The following is a 25287-nucleotide window of genomic DNA, read 5'->3' on the forward strand; positions in this document are numbered from 1 at the left end:
TATATCAGGAGACGAGTGATGTGTTAGTGAGGACAGGGCTGCATGTGACAGGGGCAGTGACATGATGTGAGGAGAGGGATGGGGGCAGCAGGAAGTCACAGACTGAGAGTTATATAGTGGGAGGAGCAGGGTCCCCAGCAGCACAGAGTATATCAGGAGATGAGGGATGTGTCAGTGAGGACAGAGCTGGATGTGACAGGGGCATTGGCATTATGTGAGGAGGGGAATGGAGGCAGCAGGAAGCCACAGACTGAGAGTTATATAGTGGGAGGAGCAGGGTCCTCAGCAACACAGAGTATATCAGGAGATGAGTGATGTGTCAGTAAGGACAGGACTGCATGTGACAGGGGCAGTGACATGATGTGAGGAGGGGAATGGGGGCAGCAGGAAGCCACAGACTGAGAGTTATATAGTGGGAGGAGCAGGGTCCGCAGCAGCACAGAGTATATCAGGAGATGAGGGATGTGTCAGTGAGGACAGAGCTGCATGTGACAGGGGCATTGGCATGATGTGAGGAGGGGAATGGAGGCAGCAGGAAGCCACAGACTGAGAGTTATATAGTGGGAGGAGCAGGGTCCTCAGCAGCACAGAGTATATCAGGAGATGAGTGATGTGTCAGTAAGGACAGGACTGCATGTGACAGGGGCAGTGACATGATGTGAGGAGGGGAATGGGGGCAGCAGGAAGCCACAGACTGAGAGTTATATAGTGGGAGGAGCAGGGTCCGCAGCAGCACAGAGTATATCAGGAGATGAGGGATGTGTCAGTGAGGACAGGGCTGCATGTGACAGGGGCAGTGACATGATGTGAGGAGGGGAATGGAGGCAGCAGGAAGCCACAGACTGAGAGTTATATATTGGGGGAGCAGGGTCCCCCGCAGCACAGAGTATATCAGGAGACGAGTGATGTGTCAGTGAGGACAGGACTGCATGTGACAGGGGCAGTGACATGATGTGAGGAGGGGAATGGGGGCAGCAGGAAGCCACAGACTGAGGGTTATATAGCGGGAGGAGCAGGGTCCCCAGCAGCACAGAGTATATCAGGAGACGAGTGATGTGTTAGTGAGGACAGGGCTGCATGTGACAGGGGCAGTGACATGATGTGAGGAGAGGGATGGGGGCAGCAGGAAGTCACAGACTGAGAGTTATATAGTGGGAGGAGCAGGGTCCCCAGCAGCACAGAGTATATCAGGAGATGAGGGATGTGTCAGTGAGGACAGAGCTGGATGTGACAGGGGCATTGGCATTATGTGAGGAGGGGAATGGAGGCAGCAGGAAGCCACAGACTGAGAGTTATATAGTGGGAGGAGCAGGGTCCTCAGCAGCACAGAGTATATCAGGAGATGAGGGATGTGTCAGTAAGGACAGGACTGCATGTGACAGGGGCAGTGACATGATGTGAGGAGGGGAATGGGGGCAGCAGGAAGCCACAGACAGAGAGTTATATAGTGGGAGGAGCAGGGTCCGCAGCAGCACAGAGTATATCAGGAGATGAGGGATGTGTCAGTGAGGACAGAGCTGCATGTGACAGGGGCATTGGCATGATGTGAGGAGGGGAATGGGGGCAGCAGGAAGCCACAGACTGAGAGTTATATAGTGGGAGGAGCAGGGTCCTCAGCAGCACAGAGTATATCAGGAGATGAGGGATGTGTCAGTGAGGACAGAGCTGGATGTGACAGGGGCATTGGCATTATGTGAGGAGGGGAATGGAGGCAGCAGGAAGCCACAGACTGAGAGTTATATAGTGGGAGGAGCAGGGTCCTCAGCAGCACAGAGTATATCAGGAGATGAGTGATGTGTCAGTAAGGACAGGACTGCATGTGACAGGGGCAGTGACATGATGTGAGGAGGGGAATGGGGGCAGCAGGAAGCCACAGACTGAGAGTTATATAGTGGGAGGAGCAGGGTCCGCAGCAGCACAGAGTATATCAGGAGATGAGGGATGTGTCAGTGAGGACAGAGCTGCATGTGACAGGGGCATTGGCATGATGTGAGGAGGGGAATGGAGGCAGCAGGAAGCCACAGACTGAGAGTTATACAGTGGGAGGAGCAGGGTCCCCAGCAGCACAGAGTATATCAGGAGAGGAGTGATGTGTCAGTGAGGACAGGACTGCATGTGACAGGGGCATTGACATGATGTGAGGAGGGGAATGGGGGCAGCAGGAAGCCACAGACTGAGAGTTATATAGTGGGAGGAGCAGGGTCCCCAGCAGCACAGAGTATATAAGGAGATGAGTGATGTGTCAGTGAGGACAGGGCTGCATGTGACAGGGGCAGTGACATGATGTGAGGAGGGGAATGGAGGCAGCAGGAAGCCACAGACTGAGAGTTATATAGTGGGAGGAGCAGGGTCCGCAGCAGCACAGAGTTTATCAGGAGATGAGTGATGTGCCAGTGAGGACAGGGCTGCATGTGACAGGAGCAGTGACATGATGTGAGGAGGGGAATGGAGGCAGCAGGAAGCCACAGACTGAGGGTTATATAGGGGGAGGAGCAGGGTCCCCAGCAGCACAGAATATATCAGGAGGTGAGTGATGTGTCAGTGAGGACAGGGCTGCATGTGACAGGGGCAGTGACATGATGTGAGGAGGGGAATGGAGGCAGCAGGAAGCCACAGACTGAGAGTTATATAGTGGGAGGAGCAGGGTCCCCAGCAGCACAGAGTATATCAGGAGATGAGTGATGTGTCAGTGAGGACAGGGCTGCATATGACAGGGGCAGTGACATGATGTGAGGAGGGGAATGGAGGCAGCAGGAAGCCACAGACTGAGAGTTATATAGTGGGAGGAGCAGGGTCCACAGCAGCACAGAGTTTATCAGGAGATGAGTGATGTGCCAGTGAGGACAGGGCTGCATGTGACAGGAGCAGTGACATGATGTGAGGAGGGGAATGGAGGCAGCAGGAAGCCACAGACTGAGGGTTATATAGGGGGAGGAGCAGGGTCCCCAGCAGCACAGAATATATCAGGAGCTGAGTGATGTGTCAGTGAGGACAGGACTGCATGTGACAGGGGCAGTGACATGATGTGAGGAGGGGAATGGGGGCAGCAGGAAGCCACAGACTGAGAGTTATATAGTGGGAGGAGCAGGGTCCCCAGCAGCACAGAGTATATCAGGAGATGGGTGATGTATCAGTGAGGACAGGGCTGCATGTGACAGGGGCAGTGACATGATGTGAGGAGGGGAATGGGGGCAGCAGGAAGCCACAGACTGAGAGTTATATAGTGGGAGGAGCAGGGTCCCCAGCAGCACAGAGTATATCAGGAGATGAGTGATGTGTCAGTGAGGACAGGACTGCATATGACAGGGGCAGTGACATGATGTGAGGAGGGGAATGGGGGCAGCAGGAAGCCACAGACTGAGAGTTATATAGTGGGAGGAGCAGGGTCCGCAGCAGCACAGAGTTTATCAGGAGATAAGTGATGTGCCAGTGAGGACAGGGCTGCATGTGACAGGGGCAGTGACATGATGTGAGGAGGAGGGGAATGGAGGCAGCAGGAAGCCACAGACTGAGAGTTATATAGTGGGAGGAGCAGGGTCCCCAGCAGCACAGAGTATATCAGGAGATGGGTGATGTATCAGTGAGGACAGGGCTGCATGTGACAGGGGCAGTGACATGATGTGAGGAGGGGAATGGGGGCAGCAGGAAGCCACAGACAGAGAGTTATATAGTGGGAGGAGCAGGGTCCGCAGCAGCACAGAGTATATCAGGAGATGAGGGATGTGTCAGTGAGGACAGAGCTGCATGTGACAGGGGCATTGGCATGATGTGAGGAGGGGAATGGGGGCAGCAGGAAGCCACAGACTGAGAGTTATATAGTGGGAGGAGCAGGGTCCTCAGCAGCACAGAGTATATCAGGAGATGAGGGATGTGTCAGTGAGGACAGAGCTGGATGTGACAGGGGCATTGGCATTATGTGAGGAGGGGAATGGAGGCAGCAGGAAGCCACAGACTGAGAGTTATATAGTGGGAGGAGCAGGGTCCTCAGCAGCACAGAGTATATCAGGAGATGAGTGATGTGTCAGTAAGGACAGGACTGCATGTGACAGAGGCAGTGACATGATGTGAGGAGGGGAATGGAGGCAGCAGGAAGCCACAGACTGAGAGTTATATAGTGGGAGGAGCAGGGTCCCCAGCAGCACAGAGTATATCAGGAGAGGAGTGATGTGTCAGTGAGGACAGAGCTGCATGTGACAGGGGCAGTGACATGATGTGAGGAGGGGAATGGAGGCAGCAGGAAGCCACAGACTGAGAGTTATACAGTGGGAGGAGCAGGGTCCCCAGCAGCACAGAGTATATCAGGAGAGGAGTGATGTGTCAGTGAGGACAGGACTGCATGTGACAGGGGCATTGACATGATGTGAGGAGGGGAATGGGGGCAGCAGGAAGCCACAGACTGAGAGTTATATAGTGGGAGGAGCAGGGTCCCCAGCAGCACAGAGTATATCAGGAGATGAGTGATGTGTCAGTGAGGACAGGGCTGCATGTGACAGGGGCAGTGACATGATGTGAGGAGGGGAATGGAGGCAGCAGGAAGCCACAGACTGAGAGTTATATAGTGGGAGGAGCAGGGTCCGCAGCAGCACAGAGTTTATCAGGAGATGAGTGATGTGCCAGTGAGGACAGGGCTGCATGTGACAGGAGCAGTGACATGATGTGAGGAGGGGGATGGAGGCAGCAGGAAGCCACAGACTGAGAGTTATATAGTGGGAGGAGCAGGGTCCCCAGCAGCACAGAGTATATCAGGAGATGAGTGATGTGTCAGTGAGGACAGGGCTGCATGTGACAGGGGCAGTGACATGATGTGAGGAGGGGAATGGAGGCAGCAGGAAGCCACAGACTGAGAGTTATATAGTGGGAGGAGCAGGGTCCCCAGCAGCACAGAGTATATCAGGAGATGAGTGATGTGTCAGTGAGGACAGGGCTGCATATGACAGGGGCAGTGACATGATGTGAGGAGGGGAATGGAGGCAGCAGGAAGCCACAGACTGAGGGTTATATAGGGGGAGGAGCAGGGTCCCCAGCAGCACAGAATATATCAGGAGGTGAGTGATGTGTCAGTGAGGACAGGACTGCATGTGACAGGGGCAGTGACATGATGTGAGGAGGGGAATGGGGGCAGCAGGAAGCCACAGACTGAGAGTTATATAGTGGGAGGAGCATGGTCCCCAGCAGCACAGAGTATATCAGGAGATGGGTGATGTATCAGTGAGGACAGGGCTGCATGTGACAGGGGCAGTGACATGATGTGAGGAGGGGAATGGGGGCAGCAGGAAGCCACAGACTGAGAGTTATATAGTGGGAGGAGCAGGGTCCCCAGCAGCACAGAGTATATCAGGAGATGAGTGATGTGTCAGTGAGGACAGGACTGCATATGACAGGGGCAGTGACATGATGTGAGGAGGGGAATGGGGGCAGCAGGAAGCCACAGACTGAGAGTTATATAGTGGGAGGAGCAGGGTCCGCAGCAGCACAGAGTTTATCAGGAGATAAGTGATGTGCCAGTGAGGACAGGGCTGCATGTGACAGGGGCAGTGACATGATGTGAGGAGGAGGGGAATGGAGGCAGCAGGAAGCCACAGACTGAGAGTTATATAGTGGGAGGAGCAGGGTCCCCAGCAGCACAGAGTATATCAGGAGATGGGTGATGTATCAGTGAGGACAGGACTGCATGTGACAGGGGCAGTGAGATGATGTGAGGAGGGGAATGGGGGCAGCAGGAAGCCACAGATTGAGAGTTATATAGTGGGATGAGCAGGGTCCCGAGCAGCACAGAGTATATCAGGAGATGTGTGACATGATGTGAGGAGGGGAATGGAGGCAGCAGGAAGCCACAGACTGAGAGTTATATAGTGGGAGGAGCAGTGTCCCCCAGCAGCACAGAGTATATCAGGAGAAGAGTCAGTTATTTGTAGGTGTGTGGTTATGCCTGAGGTACCATACATAGGAAAAGTGTATTATGGGCTGTAGGTTAAATTGATGGCTAATCAGAGTGTACAGATGTGTCCTCATACATCATTGCAGCAATCGCTCCAAGCAGCCACTCTACGCACTTGCTCCCATGAGACTCATCGTTGGGTATTTTTTTTTGTTTTACCAAAAATGCATCTGAGTCGCAATGCGATGAACTATGATACAACCAGAGACCACACTGATTAATTTGTACATCTTTGTGCGACTTTTTATGATTGAGCCGTCAGGTCACGTTCAGCTCTACTGCCAGCGTCGGCGGTCTCTTGTTTTTGTAAAATATATTTATTGGTTTTTCAGGGGAAATGACAAAACAATAGTACGTTAACATCCAGATACAGCTATATCCATCAGCTTACAGTACAGTCCATCGTCATGAACCAGGACAGAAGGGAGGAATACTTCACAGGAAGAACAGCACAAGGCTCGGAGCAAACTATGTCTCAACAATGTCAGCCTAAACTATAATAAATAAACCTGTCAACAGATCTGTTGTATTTACTTATTTATTAACAGTCTCATCCGCCGACAGATGATACTGAAATCCCAAAGAGCTGATGAGTTTGCCAAGAGATGTGGTATAGACTGAGAAAAGCCAAGGCCCTGAGCCCTGAGGAACTCCAACGGACAGCGGTAGTGAGGAGGAGGTAGAATCAGAGAAGCAAACACTGAAGGAGCAGTTAGATAGGTAGGATGAGAACCAAGAAAGGACTGTGTTCTGAAGACCTAGGGATTGTAGTGTTTGTATGAGAAGAGAGTGGTCAACAGTGTCAAAGGCAGCTGAGAGATCTAGAAGAATAAGAAGTGAGAAATGGCCTTTAGATTTAGCAGTGACCAGATCATTCACATCATTAGTCAGAGCTGTCTCTGTGGAGTGTTGGGAAGGAAAACCTGACTGATGTAGGTCCAATAAAGTGTGTGAGGCAAGGCAGGGGCAGAACTTTGGGAGGCAATGGAGTCATCTGCTGCCGGGCTCCTGCTCCCAAGGGGGCACCTCTCCTCCCCTGCTAGTTTCAAAAACTAATAAATCAGTTAATTAAAAGCCATTGATACCCATTCTGTAACTGATTTCTGAAATATATGTGTTCTTTCTCTCTCTCTCTCAATATATATGTGCGTGTGTATAAAACACATATATTTCAGAACAGACACATACACTATTATATTATATAAGGTTGGGGAGGGGGGGGCACCAATATATATCTTGCCTCCGGGCAACTGTGACAAACTTGCGTCACTGAGGCAAGGCACGTCTCTCCAGTAGCTTGGAGGGGTATGGGAGCTGAGAGATGGGATGGAAGATAGAGAGAAAGTTTGGGTCAGAAAGAGAGTAATCACTGCAGAATTGGGGGTAATCACTGCAGAATTGGGGGTAATCACTGCAGAATTGGGGGTAATCACTGCAGAATTGGGAGTAATCACTGCAGAATTGGGGGTAATCACTGCAGAATTGGGAGTAATCACTGCAGAATTGGGAGTAATCACTGCAGAATTGGGAGTAATCACTGCAGAATTGGGGGTAATCACTGCAGAATTGGGAGTAATCACTGCTGAATTGGGAGTAATCACTGCATGTTTGAACAGTAAAGGAAAGATACCAGTAGAGAGAGAATCTATATTTTAGTTAAGGTTGGGATGAGCGCAGAACTCAGCATTACGTACTTGTGAGTAGGCAATCAAGAAAATGATTTCTCTTCTGGGTTTTGTGCTCTCCAAGAATCCAACCATTGTAATTTCTTAAGAACAACAGGGATATCACATGTTGGAGGTTTACCCCAATCTGGCAATTATTTATAACAGTAAGAGGTAAATTGGTGAAGGGTTGTAGAAAAAAGGACTTGGAAAGTTAGGTGCTTAAACATTACAGAAAAGAACATGTTGATGTGCAGGTTTCTCCTCACACGTAGGTGTCCACCTTCTAAATCTATTACAGTCCTGATGAAATGTATTGAGATATGACATTTTACTAAATTAATCACACTTCTTTTCCTGAAGAGGAAGGGGGCAGAGGTGAGATCCTTCCTATTCAACAAGTGAAGTTGCGGGGTCTCATGAGAGGATGAATGTGTCTCTTGTTGAAACGCTATGTCTAATTTCTATTTGTTGTATTGGAAAAGGTCACCATGGACCCGCATATAACCTACACCAATAGGTAACAGTAAGTGAGTAAGTAGTATAGGAAAATACGCAAACAGGATATAAAAATACAACACTGTTAAGGCCGCCATCCGCTAGGGCTAGGTATCTCAATCGGTACCTTGCATGCAATACAACAGGCTGCTCCATCGCATACAATACATCCTATGTGGTCCTACAGGCTGCAATAAATATTTATGGCAGCCCGTCTGATCTGCAATTGCAATGCACAGAGGAACACGTCTCAATGCTTCACCTTTCATGCGATCCTCACAGCAATGTGGATGGCGGTCTTTAGGCAGTACAGCAGTTAGTACATTGCCACAGAACCAATCCGGTAATGCCTCACTAGGGGAAACAAATGACACAATATTCAAACAGCTGGTAAACACTGACGTCTGTTGATCTAAGGAACAAGCGATGGAACAACTCAATAAACATAGTGATTCTCTCCACGCACACCATACTCAAGAACAATTATAAGTATAATAGGTAGTATAGGTATTCCACATATGTTAAATGGCAGCCATAAATAAGTGAAATGGGGGATTGAGAATAGGTGACCAGGAATCAGTCCTCTTCATGCACCTGTCGCCATTTCTGCAGCCAAATTCTCCTTGGCATGGTCCTCTGCGGTGAAATCCACATAGGAGTAGACATTGTACAGTCGCTGATGAGCGGTGTCTAGCACATAAAACCTCTTCCCTTGTTAGATCAGGGAACTCTATTCTAGCTTTTGTCAGCTCATCCGAGTAGTATTGAAATAAGAAAAATCTTATTTCCCAAAACAAACCACAGCGTTTAAACAATCCAACTGGCTTCTATACAGTATGTAGGTCATTTAGACATCGGAACAGAACAACCCTCGGTCTGGCACCCTTCCATGTACACCCTCCTATGCACTCCTATGTACACCGAGGGCCACACCGATGACCTCTGTTGATTGTCATATGTCCACACACATCTTGTATATGCAAAAGGGTTTGCAACATATTGTTAATACAGTCCAGCAATGCTGTCAATGGTTTCTGGTAGACCCGGCATATGGAGATTGTTCCCCCGGATATCGATTTTCCAGGTCATCAAACTTGTTCCAAATTTGGTACTGAGGCTGTTTGTTTTGATTTCTGTAATTGAGAAAAAAAAGTTATAGTGACCTGGCCGGTTGTACCAGCAGTCTGAGCTGGATAGCAGTTATCCCAGGTAGCAGTTATCATATCTCCATAAGTAACCATGGCATCAGGGGCAGAAAGTACTGTACCTTGTTGGTGTGGAATGAAAGTTGGTGGGGTCTCACATATGTATCTCCTGTGTGTCCTTGACATATCTGGGTATGGAGGTTCCTGGGGGCCACGAAACGATATCTGGGCGACGGTGACAGACCTCCTCCAGAGTGTGGCTCACATGCCAGAAGTGGAAATCCACTGGAGGGGGGGGGGGGGGGTACTATTTGTTTTTACATAAATGCATATAGTTGTATGAGGACACATCTGTATGCAGAGATCTGGCTGATTGTACATCTCTTGCGCCAGTGATGTATTGACAGATATGCACTGATAGTGATGATGGTTACTTTTACAAGTGACAGTATAACGTTGGAGTGGCTAGATAGGTGTGGCTGTGAATCAGGCCCACAGGGATCACGATGAAGGAAGGTCAGAGCCTAGGGAGGTCTTGTACGGAGAATAATTGAGTGCATCTATGTGTTTGCCTCACAGTGCCTGTTGTAAAGCCCAGTCTGCGGATAGATGAGCAGAAGCCGGTGGAAGGAGCGTCTGTCCAGATGACGTGCACTGTGGAGTTTGGGACAGCACCAATAACCTATGTCTGGCAGAGGTACAGCAGAACGGAGGGGACTTTTACAATTCAAGAGGGAGCAGACCAGGTTCTTGTCCTGATGCCAGTCACCAGGTTCCACACCGCCTTTTACTTCTGCACGGTTGGAAATGTGGTTAATAGAGAGACAAGTGGATGGCTGGAGCTTGATGTTATCTGTAAGTGATCCTTGTCCTTACCTTCCTATGACTGTGCTTTGTGATTACCATAGGGGGGAACCTGCAGGTGCTCTGTTGTGCATTGCTTAGGTTTGTCTAACATGTGCAGCTACTGTAGATAGAATATTGCCTATTGTGTTATTATTTATATCCATGAAGTGATCTGGGTTATCTCTAATTGACCTCCCTCTCCGTCCCCTTCCCAACTTCATCCCTGCTTAATGCTTACCATGTTCCAGAGTCTGCTGAGGCCTGTCCTGCAGCTGAGGTGGGAGCTGGTGGCTCCGCATCCCTATGGACTGGCCTGCTCTGCCTCCCAGCTCCCACTGTCCTGTTGCTGCAATGATACGGTGGCTCCTCCCCCTATGGACTATGCTGTTGCTGCAGTGAGTGCTGTTGGCTCCTCCTCCCTATGGACTGTCCTGCAGCTGCAGTGGAAGCCATTATGGCTCCTCCTCCCTATGACTGTCCTGCAGCTGCAGTGGGAGCTGGTGGCTCCTCCTCCATATGATTGTCCTGCAGCTGTGGAAGCCAGTGGCTCCGCCTCCCTATGACTGTCCTGCAGCTGCAGTGGGAGCTGGTGGCTCCTCCTTGGTTAAGGCTCTGACATTGGGCATATAGGACATATATCCCAATTGTACTGGTTATGATGAAAGAATACGAAGTCTCCTGGAAATGTACTAAGATGGGAGGTTCCATTTCAGGTGGGTGATGCTATGAGCAACCAATCATAATCTACTGCTTATTTATTTAGCACCTTCTAGTAGATAATAGATCTATAATGTAATTGGTTGCCTATAGCAACATCCCATGTGAAATAGAACTCCCATCTTAGGAAATTCCCCCCTAGGATCACTAAAGGCCCCCATCCACTAGTGCAGAGGTTCTCAAACTGTGGGTCCTGACCCCAAAGTGGGGCCCTGTAATTATTACTTTTGTCGGATGGGGTCCCAGAGCGCAGTAGTTTGAGGGCCCCTGCACTAGTGGGATGTATGGCATGCGGTACCCGGCGGCTCCCGGGAGGCTGGATCACATACGATACATCCTGTGTGCTCCTTTTGCATGCGATGTATCATATACGATCCCCGCAGGGGCGAGCAGCCCATCGGATCTGTCATGCAAGGCGCAGAGGAACATGCAGGAAAGGGACCTGCAATACTGTATAACACTTTTCATGCGATCGATCTGTCGCAACAATGCATCGGAATTGCATGAAAGGTGCCCTAAGGGGTTTTCTCTCCTCACACATAATTGAATGTGAATATTTGTTGAGAAGGTCAGTATGCAGCTGCGATGAAACGGCCCGTTATTTCCTCCTGCAGATGGCCCCGATGTTCCGGTCATCACCATCAAGCCCTACGCCATCAGTGAGAATGGTTTCGCTGCCAATGAGCTGGAAGAAGTCACGCTGAACTGTTCGGCCTCTTCCAACCCCCCCTCCTATTACACCTGGTACTACAACAACTCGGAGATGATCTCCAGCCAGATGTACGTCATTCCCAAGATCTCGCGCACTCAGACGGGAGAGTACACGTGCCTGGCAAAGAATATATACCGCAACACCGGTACCAAGATGTCCATCAGCCTCACAGTCTACTGTAAGTACTCAGCCTGGTCTTACACCTCCGCCGGTTACTATACCGACCGCCAGTAATAGAGAGAGATTAACAAAGCAGAGATAGAAGTTGTAGTAATTAGCAGGAGCCAGTGAGCACAGTATTCCTTTCTGTGTTCTCATTGCCGCCCCTGCAAAATCCCGGATTTTTGTTCCCGCGTTTTTGGCGGGGCACAGAGCATCTCAGCTCTATAGACCCCATTCATGCTGCACCTTAGATCCGGGAAATTCCTGTGTCTGCCCCGTTCACACTGCTTCCCCTGGTATGCCTGCCATCAAGTGTGTGGCATCTAGGAGCAGCTTTGATTGGATGTTTAAAAAGTATCTTTGATTGGCTGTTTAAAAAGCAGCTTTGAGCAATGCAATGAACTTGCTTTTTTTGCATTTTGTGAGAAAAACCCGGGTCTAACCTGTTCACACGGCCATACACCCGTGTATTACCCAGGAAAAACCCTGCAAAAAACCTGTGTGTAATTCCCGGGGCATAACACCCGGGAATTTCACAAAGACCCTTTCACACAGAGATGTGACACAGGAAGTTACGGCTCGCCCTGGCAACTACCCGGGTTTTTGCGGCAGTGAGAACGGGGTATTACTTTTATTATGCTGAGAGTCCACAGGAGAATCAGGGCAGCTGCAGTAACCCATCTGAGCTGCCCCGTCACCCCAGGTCCCCTGTTGGTGGTGTGGCATACCTCCCAACATCTTTTAGTATGAAAGAGGGGTGCCCTGCCACATGCTCCAAAAAGGGGACGTGGTCTATAAAAAGGGGCGCGGGATGCTGCGTTCTCACGCCAAGCCCATTTTCCTCCCCTCATCACTGAATAGACGCATGTGCACAGCGTCTATTACCTTCAGGCTGGCGGACTCCCAACTCCCCCCCCCCACACACACACACACACACACTGTGGGGCACTGCAGCCCCAGACGAGACGCGGGACTGTCCCAAAAAACGTGGTTCTTCAAAAAGGGGGACAGTTGGGAGGTATGGTGTGGGAGCTGCCACCCCAGGTCCCCTGTTGGCGGTGTCTGTGGTGCGGAAGTCGATAGGAGGATCAGGGGCACATTAGCATACCTTCCAACTTGGAGTTTTTTGGGGATGTTCCCGCATCCCGCCCGGGACCGACAGTGTCCCGCGGCATTGGGTGCAGTTGGGACTCCATACCCTCCAACATGACCCATTCCATAAGTACACAATGCTCTGGTTCTGGACTTCTTTCTTCATTGATAATTGCAGTCACCTGTGTTGAACTAGTTCAGTGATGATAACGGTGTCCCAGGAAGAAGTCCAGACGCAGAGCATTTTGTACCTTATGGAATGGTTCATGTTGGAGGGTATGGGAGTCCCCCCCTGTGACCTGTCCCCGGTGAATAGACACTCCCAGAGCCGCTAGCCATGCCCCCACAGCGGCCAAAACTGTGCGTGGCCTCCCGGTAATCGACCACGCCTCTTGTCACGAGGTCACAACCCATAAATTTTGTGCGCGCACCTCTGGGGTGTGAAGCGTCCCTCTTCCCTCCAATTCAATGTTGGGAGGTATGACATTAGGACAATTTGAACTATTTGTCGTTATCAGCAAATCGCTCACATTGTTGTCTATTGTATTCCTGGCTCATGATCTCTGCAGTTCAGATGCAGCAATACTTACAATACAACACGCTGCAATCAGCAACACGCTGCAATCATCAGCAACACGCTGCAATCAGGAACACGCTGCAATCAGGAACACGCTGCTTACACACAGATCATCTCACAGCTGAACAATCAGCAACACGCTGCAATCAGGAACATGCTGCACTCAGCAACACGCTGCAATCAGCAACTCGCTGCAATCAGCAACACGCTGCAATCAGCTTCACGCTTCAATCAGGAACACGCTGCAATCAGCTACACGCTGCAATCAGGAACACGCTGCTTACACACAGAACATCTCACAGCTGAGCAATCAGCCTGGAAGAGAAGCTGCAATTAGTAACACAGCCTCACACTCACAGCATTACAGCTTGTGTGCTGAGCAAACATCCCACACAAGACAGCAGGAAATCCTGACCTGCAGGACAGGTGGCAGGGGTAAGTCACAAGACAAACGAGTATAATGTGAGAGTAGTGGGTCAGGATTGTGACAATAGTTACTGTACTGATGTCTGGGTGTGATACCTTCCAACTCTCCTGAGTTTCGCAGGACTATTCTGTTTTTTTTAGGACCGATTTTTTTTGGGGGGGGGGCAAAGGGGGAGGCAGTTGGGAATCCCCTCCCCTCCCCCTGCCCGGCACTGCTCTGCGGTGAATACACGCTTTGTGCTTGGGCACAGCGTCTATTCCTGGATACAGAGGGGCTTGTCATGCCCCCACAATGGCAATAATTGGGGCATAGCCTGCAGGAGCATTGTGAGTGGAAGCTATGCCCCCTTCAGCTAGGTCCCGCCCCCAAAATTCTGTGCACGCATCGAAGGCCTCTTCCCGTACCTCACATGTTGGGAGGTAAGGATAATGGGAGCCTCAGGGGATGGTTACTGCCATTGGGGATTTAATGCTTGTGTCGACCCATCCATGTAGACATATTTCTTGTGTCGCCCTTTAGTGGTTGAGCTAATGACCTGTAGATTGTGAGGTGACCGTGATATTATATGTATCATACATAATGCTGTATTGACAGTGTATCCTGTGATGTCACAGTGTCCTACAGTAGGTATCATACATAATGCTGTAGTGACAGTGTATCCTGTGATGTCACAGTGTCCTACAGTAGGTATCATACATAATGCTGTAGTGACAGTGTATCCTGTGATGTCACAGTGACCTGTGTATCATACATAATGCTGTATTGACAGTGTATCCTGTGATGTCACAGTGACCAGTGTATCATACATAATGCTGTATTGACAGTGTATCCTGTGATGTCACAGTGTCCTACAGTAGGTATCATACATAATGCTGTAGTGACAGTGTATCCTGTGATGTCACAGTGACCTGTGTATCATACATAATGCTGTAGTGACAGTGTATCCTGTGATGTCACAGTGACCTGTGTATCATACATAATGCTGTAGTGACAGTGTATCCTGTGATGTCACAGTGACCTAGGTATCATACATAATGCTGTAGTGGCAGTGTATCCTGTGATGTCACAGTGACCTGTGTATCATACATAATGCTGTAGTGACAGTGTATCCTGTGATGTCACAGTGACCTGTGTATAATACATAATGCTGTAGTGACAGTGTATCCTGTGATGTCACAGTGACCAGTGTATCCTGTGATGTCACAGTGACCTGTGTATCATACATAATGCTGTAGTGACAGTGTATCCTGTGATGTCACAGTGACCAGTGTATCCTGTGATGTCACAGTGATCTGTGTATCATACATAATGCTGTAGTGACAGTGTATCCTGTGATGTCACAGTGACCTGTGTATCATACATAATGCTGTAGTGACAGTGTATCCTGTGATGTCACAGTGACCTGTGTATCATACTGTACATAATGCTGTAGTGACAGTGTATCCTGTGATGTCACAGTGACCTGTGTATCATACATAATGCTGTAGTGACAGTGTATCTGGTGATGTCACAGTGACCTGTGTATCATACATAATGCTGTAGTGACAGTGTATCCTGTGATGTCACAGTGACCTGTGTATCATACATAATGCTGTAGTGACAGTGTATCCTGTGATGTCACAGTGACCTGTGTATCATACATAATGCTGTAGTGACAGTGTATCCTGTGATGTCACAGTGACCTGTGTATCATACATAATGCTGTAGTGACAGTGTATCCTGTGATGTCACAGTGACCTGTGTATCATACTGTACATAATGCTGTAGTGACAGTGTATCCTGTGATGTCACAGTGACCTGTGTATCATACATAATGCTGTAGTGACAGTGTGTCCTGTGATGTCACAGTGACCTGTGTATCATACATAATGCTGTAGCGACAGTGTATCCTGTGATGTCACAGTGACCTGTGTATCATACATAATGCTGTAGTGACAGTGTATCCTGTGATGTCACAGTGACAGTGTATCCTGGGATGTGACAGTGACCTGTGTATCATACATAATGCTGTAGTGACAGTGTATCCTGTGATGTCACAGTGACCTGTGTATCATACATAATGCTGTAGTGTCAGTGTATCCTGTGATGTCACAGTGACCTGTGTATCATACATAATGCTGTAGCGACAGTGTATCCTGTGATGTCACAGTGACCTGTGTATCATACATAATGCTGTAGTGACAGTGTATCCTGTGATGTCACAGTGACAGTGTATCCTGTGATGTCACAGTGACCTGTGTATCATACATAATGCTGTAGTGACAGTGTATCCTGTGATGTCACAGTGACCTGTGTATCATACATAATGCTGTAGTGTCAGTGTATCCTGTGATGTCACAGTGACCTGTGTATCATACATAATGCTGTAGCGACAGTGTATCCTGTGATGTCACAGTGACCTGTGTATCATACATAATGCTGTAGTGACAGTGTATCCTGTGATGTCACAGTGACAGTGTATCCTGTGATGTCACAGTGACCTGTGTATCATACATAATGCTGTAGTGACAGTGTATCCTGTGATGTCACAGTGACCAGTGTATCCTGTGATGTCACAGTGACCTGTGTATCATACATAATGCTGTAGTGACAGTGTATCCTGTGATGTCACAGTGACCAGTGTATCCTGTGATGTCACAGTGACCTGTGTATCATACATAATGCTGTAGTGACAGTGTATCCTGTGATGTCACAGTGACAGTGTATCCTGTGATGTCACAGTGACCAGTGTATCATACATAATGCTGTAGTGACAGTGTATCCTGTGATGTCACAGTGACCAGTGTATCATACATAATGCTGTAGTGACAGTGTATCCTGTGATGTCACAGTGACCTGTGTATCATACATAATGCTGTAGTGACAGTGTATCCTGTGATGTCACAGTGACCTGTGTATCATACATAATGCTGTAGTGACAGTGTATCCTGTGATATCACAGTGACCTAGGTATCATACATAATGCTGTAGTGACAGTGTATCCTGTGATGTCACAGTGACCTGTGTATCATACATAATGCTGTAGTGACAGTGTATCCTGTGATGTCACAGTGACCTGTGTATCATACATAATGCTGTAGTGACAGTGTATCCTGTGATGTCACAGTGACCAGTGTATCATACATAATGCTGTATTGACAGTGTATCCTGTGATGTCACAGTGACCAGTGTATCATACATAATGCTGTAGTGACAGTGTATCCTGTGATGTCACAGTGACCAGTGTATCATACATAATGCTGTAGTGACAGTGTATCCTGTGATGTCACAGTGACCAGTGTATCATACATAATGCTGTAGTGACAGTGTATCCTGTGATGTCACAGTGACCAGTGTATCATACATAATGCTGTAGTGACAGTGTATCCTGTGATGTCACAGTGACCTGTGTATCATACATAATGCTGTAGTGACAGTGTATCCTGTGATGTCACAGTGACCTGTGTATCATACATAATGCTGTAGTGACAGTGTATCCTGTGATGTCACAGTGAGCTGTGTATCATACATAATGCTACAGTGACCAGTGTATCCTGTGATGTCACAGTGACCTGTGTATCATACATAATGCTGTAGTGACAGTGTATCCTGTGATGTCACAGTGACCTGTGTATCATACATAATGCTGTAGTGACAGTGTATCCTGTGATGTCACAGTGACCAGTGTATCCTGTGATGTCACAGTGACCTGTGTATCATACATAATGCTGTAGTGACAGTGTATCCTGTGATGTCACAGTGACCTGTGTATCATACATAATGCTGTAGTGACAGTGTATCCTGTGATGTCACAGTGACCTGTGTATCATACATAATGCTGTAGTGACAGTGTATCCTGTGATGTCACAGTGACCAGTGTATCCTGTGATGTCACAGTGACCTGTGTATCATACATAATGCTGTAGTGACAGTGTATCCTGTGATGTCACAGTGACCTGTGTATCATACATAATGCTGTAGTGACAGTGTATCCTGTGATGTCACAGTGACCAGTGTATCCTGTGATGTCACAGTGACCTGTGTATCATACATAATGCTGTAGTGACAGTGTATCCTGTGATGTCACAGTGACCAATGTATCCTGTGATGTCACAGTGACCTGTGTATCATACATAATGCTGTAGTGACAGTGTATCCTGTGATGTCACAGTGACCTGTGTATCATACATAATGCTGTAGTGACAGTGTATCCTGTGATGTCACAGTGACCTGTGTATCATACATAATGCTGTAGTGACAGTGTATCCTGTGATGTCACAGTGACCAGTGTATCCTGTGATGTCACAGTGACCTGTGTATCATACATAATGCTGTAGTGACAGTGTATCCTGTGATGTCACAGTGACCAGTGTATCCTGTGATGTCACAGTGACCTGTGTATCATACATAATGCTGTAGTGACAGTGTATCCTGTGATGTCACAGTGACCAGTGTATCCTGTGATGTCACAGTGACCTGTGTATCATACATAATGCTGTAGTGACAGTGTATCCTGTGATGTCACAGTGACCAGTGTATCCTGTGATGTCACAGTGACCAGTGTATCATACATAATGCTGTAGTGACAGTGTATCCTGTGATGTCACAGTGACCTGTGTATCATACATAATGCCAGGGGCGGATTGGTAGTAGCGCTAGGGTTGTACCTGATAGTCTCACAGCTGCTGCTGCTAATTTTAGCATAGGGTGAGAGGACGGAGGACGGAAGTATCTCTGGGGCTCTTTGTGCTGCAGCTGCTGCACAGGAGGAGATGCTGAACGCTGCAATCGTCCGGTGTGCGCTGCTGCTGCCGCCGCCATGTGAGTGGGACTGGAGGAGTCGGCAGGAGAGAAGTGAGCAGCCCCGGGGGCAGGGAGTTACAAATTTTATATGGGCAGCACAGCCAGGCGGCGGCCCAGCGGGGGGAAGCGGCGGCCCGGCCAGGGGGGAATAGCAGCCACATCTGGACCGGCCCACCGGGAAATGGCCTGCTTTCCCGGTGGCCCAATCCACCCCTGCATAATGCAGGTGACACCATACTTGCCTACTTTTCAAAACTAGTTTCAGGGAGATTGGGCCCTCCTACCTCCATGTCCGTTTGTATCTACCCAGTTTGTTTAATTGCTGTTGTTTCCAATTGTAAAGCGCAACCGAATAGGCTGTGCTATATAAGAAACTGTAATAATAAAGAAATAAATACATTATAATTGGTAATAGAATTTTGCACAGCGCCCCATTGAGGGGGCGTGTCATGCTCCAGCTAAAGGGCGTGTCTAGTTCCATATATGGAAAGATTGTGAAAAGAGATTGTGAACGTGGCACCTAGAAGCGTGGGTGTGTACTGCTACATCTGAGGGAATCTTTTGAAATGACTTATATCCAAATGTAGATGATCCCCAAAGCAGTTAGTAAGAGCTACTATACTTGGTAAAGTGCTGGGAAATGGTGCTGATGATTCAATGTAATTGTATCAGTCATTCCTTTTTCCCCAAAAAATGTAACCGCTACATAATGAGGGCTAGGTGACACGAGTGATGCTGCTATGTCGGGGAGTCTTCCGTAGAATGCAGGAGGGGAGGTAACTATGATGTAACAGTGTAATGCGGGCTAGGTGACATGAGGGAGACTGCTAGACTAATGAGGGAGAGAGGGAGATTGCTGCTATGTCAGGGAGTCTCCTGCAGAATGCAGGAGGGGAGGTAACTATAGTGTAACAGTGTAATGTGGGCTAGGTGACATGAGGGAGATTGGTAGACTAATGAGGGAGAGAGGGAGATTGCTGCTATGTCAGGGAGTCTCCTGCAGAATGCAGGAGGGGAGGTAACTATGATATAACAGTGTAATGTGGGCTAGGTGACATGAGGGAGATTGCTGCTATGTCAGGGAGTCTCCTGAAGACTGCAGGAGGGGAGGTAACTATGATGTAACAGTGTAATGCGGGCTAGGTGACATGAGGGAGATTGCTAGACTAATGAGGGAGAGAGGGAGATTGCTGCTATGTCAGGGAGTCTCCTGCAGAATGCAGGAGGGGAGGTAACTATAGTGTAACAGTGTAATGTGGGCTAGGTGACATGAGGGAGATTGGTAGACTAATGAGGGAGAGAGGGAGATTGCTGCTATGTCGGGGAGTCTCCCGCAGAATGCAGGAGGGGAGGTAACTATGATGTAACAGTGTAATTTGGGCTAGGTGACATGAGGGAGATTGCTGCTATGTCAGGGAGTCTCCTGAAGACTGCAGGAGGGGAGGTAACTATGATGTAACAGTGTAATGTGGGCTAGGTGACATGAGGGAGATTGCTAGACTAATGAGGGAGAGAGGGAGATTGCTGCTATGTCAGGGAGTCTGCTGCAGAATGCAGGAGGGGAGGTAACTATGATGTAACCGTGTAATGTGGGCTAGGTGACATGAGGGAGATTGCTAGACTAATTAGGGAGATTGCTACTATGTCAGGGAGTCTCCTACAGGAGGGGAGGTAACTATGATGTAACAGTGTAATGTGGGCTAGGTGACATGAGGGAGATTGCTAGACTAATGAGAGAGAGAGGGAGATTTCAGCTATGTCGGAGTCATCTGCAGAATGCAGGAGGGGAGGTAACTATGATGTAACAGTGTAATGTGGGCTAAGTGACATGAGGGAGATTGCTAGACTAATGAGGGAGAGAGGGAGATTGCTGCTATGTCAGGGAGTCTGCTGCAGAATGCAGGAGGGGAGGTAACTATGATGTAACCGTGTAATGTGGGCTAGGTGACATTAGGGAGATTGCTACTATGTCAGGGAGTCTCCTACAGGAGGGGAGGTAACTATGATGTAACAGTGTAATGTGGGCTAGGTGACATGTGGGAGATTGTTAGACTAATGAGGGAGAGAGGGAGATTGCTGCTATGTCAGGGAGTCTCCTGCAGAATGCAGGGAGGTAACTATGATGTAACAGTGTAATGTGGGCTAGGTGACATGAGGGAGATTGCTAGTCTAATGAGGGAGAGAGGGAGATTGCTGCTATGTCAGGGAGTCTCCTGCAGAATGCAGGGGGGGAGGTAACTATGATGTAACAGTGTAATGTGGGCTAGGTGACATGAGGGAGATTGCTAGTCTAATGAGGGAGAGAGGGAGATTGCTGCTATGTCAGGGAGTCTCCTGCAGAATGCAGGGGGGGGGGTAACTATGATGTAACAGTGTAATGTGGGCTAGGTGACATGAGGGAGAGCACCAAGTGTCCTCTGGCGCAGGATGGGGCGACATCCGGCTGAAGGCAGGCAGTGCTGCAGCACCCAGAGAGCACCATCAGCCTGCGGGACCCCCCGAGGTGGAAAGACCACCAGGTACGTCCTGGTCGGCAGGACACCAGGCTGCGCTGGCACAAACAGCCTGCAGCCCCCAGCCAGAGCCCCTGATATGCAGGCCAGCCATTGGATCCATCCATGCTGGCAGTGGTGTGCTGAAGGGGAGATGGTCTGTTTGAGCCCTTTCACTGCTACCTTGGAAGTAGCGAAGTCAAGACGCTGCCGATGGCTCCCCTGTAGTATTCCATATCTGTATTTTTTTTTAACTGTTTACCTATCTATCTGGTGCAATCACCAAGTGGCTCCGCTGAATGGCTGCCTGGGTGCTGTACTGCTTAATATATATATATATATATATATATATATATATATATATATATATATATATATATGTGTTCCCCATGTCCCTCATCAGGACACGTCTAGTGCACATCTGTACATGTCCTATATCTGAACTGTCACTGTTTACTTGTTCCCACTCTGACTGTTACACAGCAATCAAAATCTAATTCCTAGTATACGCAAGTATACCTGGCCAATAAAGCTGATTTCTGATATAGATATATATATATATATATATATATATATATATATATTAGTGATTCATCGCGCCCGTAGAATATATCCTCTGCTTTCTCATACTACGCAGTGCACACCGGCACCAGTGACTATGTATGCATATATACTGAGATCTTTAAGTTGGTGCACCACCTTCCACCTGTAGAGGGCATAGTTAGGCCGTGGTATCATTAAGGGGCGGACCTAGATGCAGGCCTGCCTATGAGGGTACATACGTGGTGGCGGTGCTGGTGATGTCAGAGCGAGGTTACATTGTGGCTATATATGTCATATATATATATATATATATATATATATATATAAAGCACCTATACAGGCAGCGCGTGCACTACAGCACAGAGATGCGGCTTGGCAGTGTGAGTAGTAAATGCTGTGTCAGAGATGATTGTGACTCCTTTATGTTTGTCATTTGGTGTCATGGCTGCGGAGATAATGATTGTGCAGCATTGTCGGCGCTTTCTCACTATGTCTTGTGCAGATTTACCAGAGGGATCTCCCACTTGCACAGCACTGCCACATAATAACTACAAGAACGTGGCCCTCTGGTGTTCATGGGTTGGGGGCCTTCCTTTGGCTCAGCTTCAATGGCAAACATCAAACGACAAGAACAAAGTCATTGTGTCAAACTCGAATGCAACCCTGGTGAAAAGCGGGACGGAAATTCTGAACGGTACCACTTACATCTGTACAATTTCCCATCCGGCGCTTAAAGCAGATATCAACTGCGCTACTACCGTGGGTAAGTGATCAATGGAACGCATTAACTGCAGAGAGAATTCATACGGGTATCCTACATGGATCCTTTCTAGTGTGTAAGGGGGACGTCTCTGCCAGCTGTGTATGTGGTCATACCCATGTGGGAAGTGAGACCAATCAATGTCCAATTTGTTATCACTTACCAACCTTTCAGGAGGTATATCCTGCTTTAGAAATAGACACCCTTGTAAGTGCCAGGGAGAAAACACGGGTAGAGCACAAGAATATATATATATATATATGGGATATTTCATGACACCTCTTAAATTGAGCCATCTTTTCTCCACATTAATAACTGGGTGTATCTGGAAGCCCTCCTACCCCCAGTACAGTGTAAGATCTCCATACAGCACATAGATGGGGTATCCTCATGCCACCGAAGGGAAGAACTGTCCTGGTATATAGCGGTATAAGATATTTTTTTTATGTGGTGTCTCCCATATTCACTGTTCGGTAAGACATAATAAAAGTGTTTGACATAGCATGTAATAACATGATCTGTCTCCACATGTCAGTCAGGCCAGCAGGTAGCCCAAACTGCTCAGCAGTAGCCACGAAGATGAATGAGTTCATCATGCTGACCTGTGACTGGGCCGGTGGACTGCCCCGCATTACGCTGGAGTGGAATAATAATGAGATCGGAGACGTAAAAGAATCCTCCAACATCTATGTTTTCAAACCCGATCGGACATATAAAGGCAAATTATTTACTTGCACTGCCCTCCACCCCATGTTACCTCAACAAGCTGAGTGCCACATCCGACTAGGTAAGACCAGTGGGCTGGTAGCATAGTCCTGTGGAGAATTAACAATTACTGTATGCTAACAATTAACAGGTTAACAATTACTTTGTTACATCTGATATTATAATATTTTCCTTATGTTGTATTTTTGTCATCTTTGAACATTTTGATGTGTGTGTGTGTGTGTGTGTAACACAATGCACATGCTGTATAGATCATAACAATGTATTATTATTTTTTTACATCTTCTCCATATTTTCCATGAACAGGTTTGTCTAGCTAGAGGCAAATCTGGTGCCCATGGCTGTTCCCCATGTGTTGCGCATGGCTGGTGCCCATGGCTGTTCCCATTCTTCCTCAGAAGCAGAGAGAACTGTTGGTTCAGGCCACTTTTATCCCTTGTGTTAGAAGCTCGATCTGGGTTTCCATGGTGTATTTTTATATTTTTAGTACATTATTGAGGACTATAGTATACGGTTCTGATATATTAGGTCTGACCACAAACATGTGGTGGGGGCTGGAGGACTCCTCCAGCCCCCACCACATGTTTGTGGTCAGACCTAATATATCGGCGGCCACACTCGGGGGTAAATATACTAAGATGGGAGTTCTGGTGAAGATGGAATGTTGCGCATAGCAACCAATCAGATTCTACTTATTTATTTAGCACCTTCTAGAAGATAATAGATAGAATATGGGTTGTTACTATGCGCAACATCCTATCTTTAGTAGAATTCTCATCTTAGTAAACTTGTGCTCCAATACGGCTATCCTTAAAACCTGGACTATTAGTGTGACCCAAGGACTGTGGTTGTGAAAACCTTCATTAGGAGGTAGAATTATTAAACTTCTTACAGTGGAAGTGTTGCCCATAGCAGCCAATCAGATTTTAACTAGAATTTTTTAGGGCTAGATACCTGCACTTGTACATAACCGCTGTGTGCTCATAGAGAGCTGCAGATTGGTCCCAGGGGTAATATGGTGAGGAGAAGGGAGACGGTGCACCACCTCATTCTTTTGAGCACCACCTCATTCTTTTGAGCACCACTCCACTCTTTTGTGCACCACCTCACTCTTTTGTGCACCACCTCACTCTTTTGTGCACCACCTCACTCTTTTGTGCACCACCTCATTCTCTGCGCACCACCTCATTCTTTTGAGCACCACCTCACTCTTTTGTGCACCACCTCACTCTTTGTGCACCGCCTCAAATTTATCAAACTAGATAAGGTCGAAAAACACAATATAACCAGTTTGTTCTTAAACAACTGCAGTGTCCACATCTAATGTGATGTGAATGCCATAAAATAATGGCCTTGGCTACTTGTTGAAGGATATACCTTCTTAGTCCCGGACAGTGATAGTTAATGAAACATAAGCTGCATGTTAGATATCTTGTTGTCCTCAGGGCCCAGAATAAACCAGTAATGAAATCTGTCGAGGCACCCACGTTGGTAATGTTCAACCTTCAGTAGGCATGCCATTCCTGCGCCACTGTACCACAGGACCATGTCCTCACCATGGTTTCCTGCCTTTGTTCGACCTCCATGGACAGAGCTTTTGTTTCTCTGCTCACATTTCAAGCGCTAAGCAGCCTGGGAAGTTCCGTTCATCGCTGCATGAAAGATAATCTAAGTACAACCAGTCCCAGGTGATGAGTAACAACCAGGTGTAGCTTGCAAAACCACTTACTGAGATTAGGTGGAAAAGGTTATGTCATGTTGGCTGTAACTACCGCAGCGTGGGCCGGATTCAGCTTTGTTTGTTGGCGAAGCAAAACACAGCATGCAAATGTAATGTGCGGAGAGAGAGAAATTCAGGGACTTACTGGGGAATACATTCCAGGGATCAAGCAGGGACATTCCCGGGTTGGCTCCATTCACACCAGCCTAGTCCCTGCATTTTCTGGTGTGACGGGGGGAGAGACAGCGCTTGGAGGGCGCCTATGTGCAGCAGTGGGTCCAGGCAGCAGTGGCTGGGAGCTTGTATCGCTATTTACCGGGCGGTGGGGCTGGAAGCGCTGCTGAATTTGCAAACATTTTGAAAGACTGGCCGGACGCTGATTGGCTGAGAGCGTCTGGCCAATATGTTTTCAAATTCAGCAGCGCTTCCTGCCCCGCCACCCAGGGCTGGCCACAGAAATCTTGGGGCCCTGTACAGTTATATTTC

The 25287-nt window shown here is 48.1% G+C and overlaps 1 protein-coding gene across 1 annotated transcript in view; it reads left to right on the forward strand.

The window, feature by feature from the left end:
* Positions 1–25287, forward strand: part of VSIG10L2 (V-set and immunoglobulin domain containing 10 like 2) — a 53840-nt gene that overhangs the window by 1150 nt on the left and 27403 nt on the right. Inside the window, exons 2-5 of the mRNA XM_083163540.1 lie at positions 9825–10100; positions 11423–11698; positions 22098–22358; positions 22891–23142. Of these exons, the coding sequence (XP_083019666.1) occupies positions 9890–10100; positions 11423–11698; positions 22098–22358; positions 22891–23142 (1000 nt within the window). The 5' untranslated portion in view covers positions 9825–9889. The remainder of the gene's footprint in view (positions 1–9824; positions 10101–11422; positions 11699–22097; positions 22359–22890; positions 23143–25287) is intronic.

Source organism: Crinia signifera, chromosome 19 (assembly GCF_055691185.1).
Source record: "Crinia signifera chromosome 19, ASM5569118v1, whole genome shotgun sequence".
In the NCBI taxonomy this organism is placed as follows: Eukaryota; Metazoa; Chordata; class Amphibia; order Anura; family Myobatrachidae; genus Crinia; species Crinia signifera.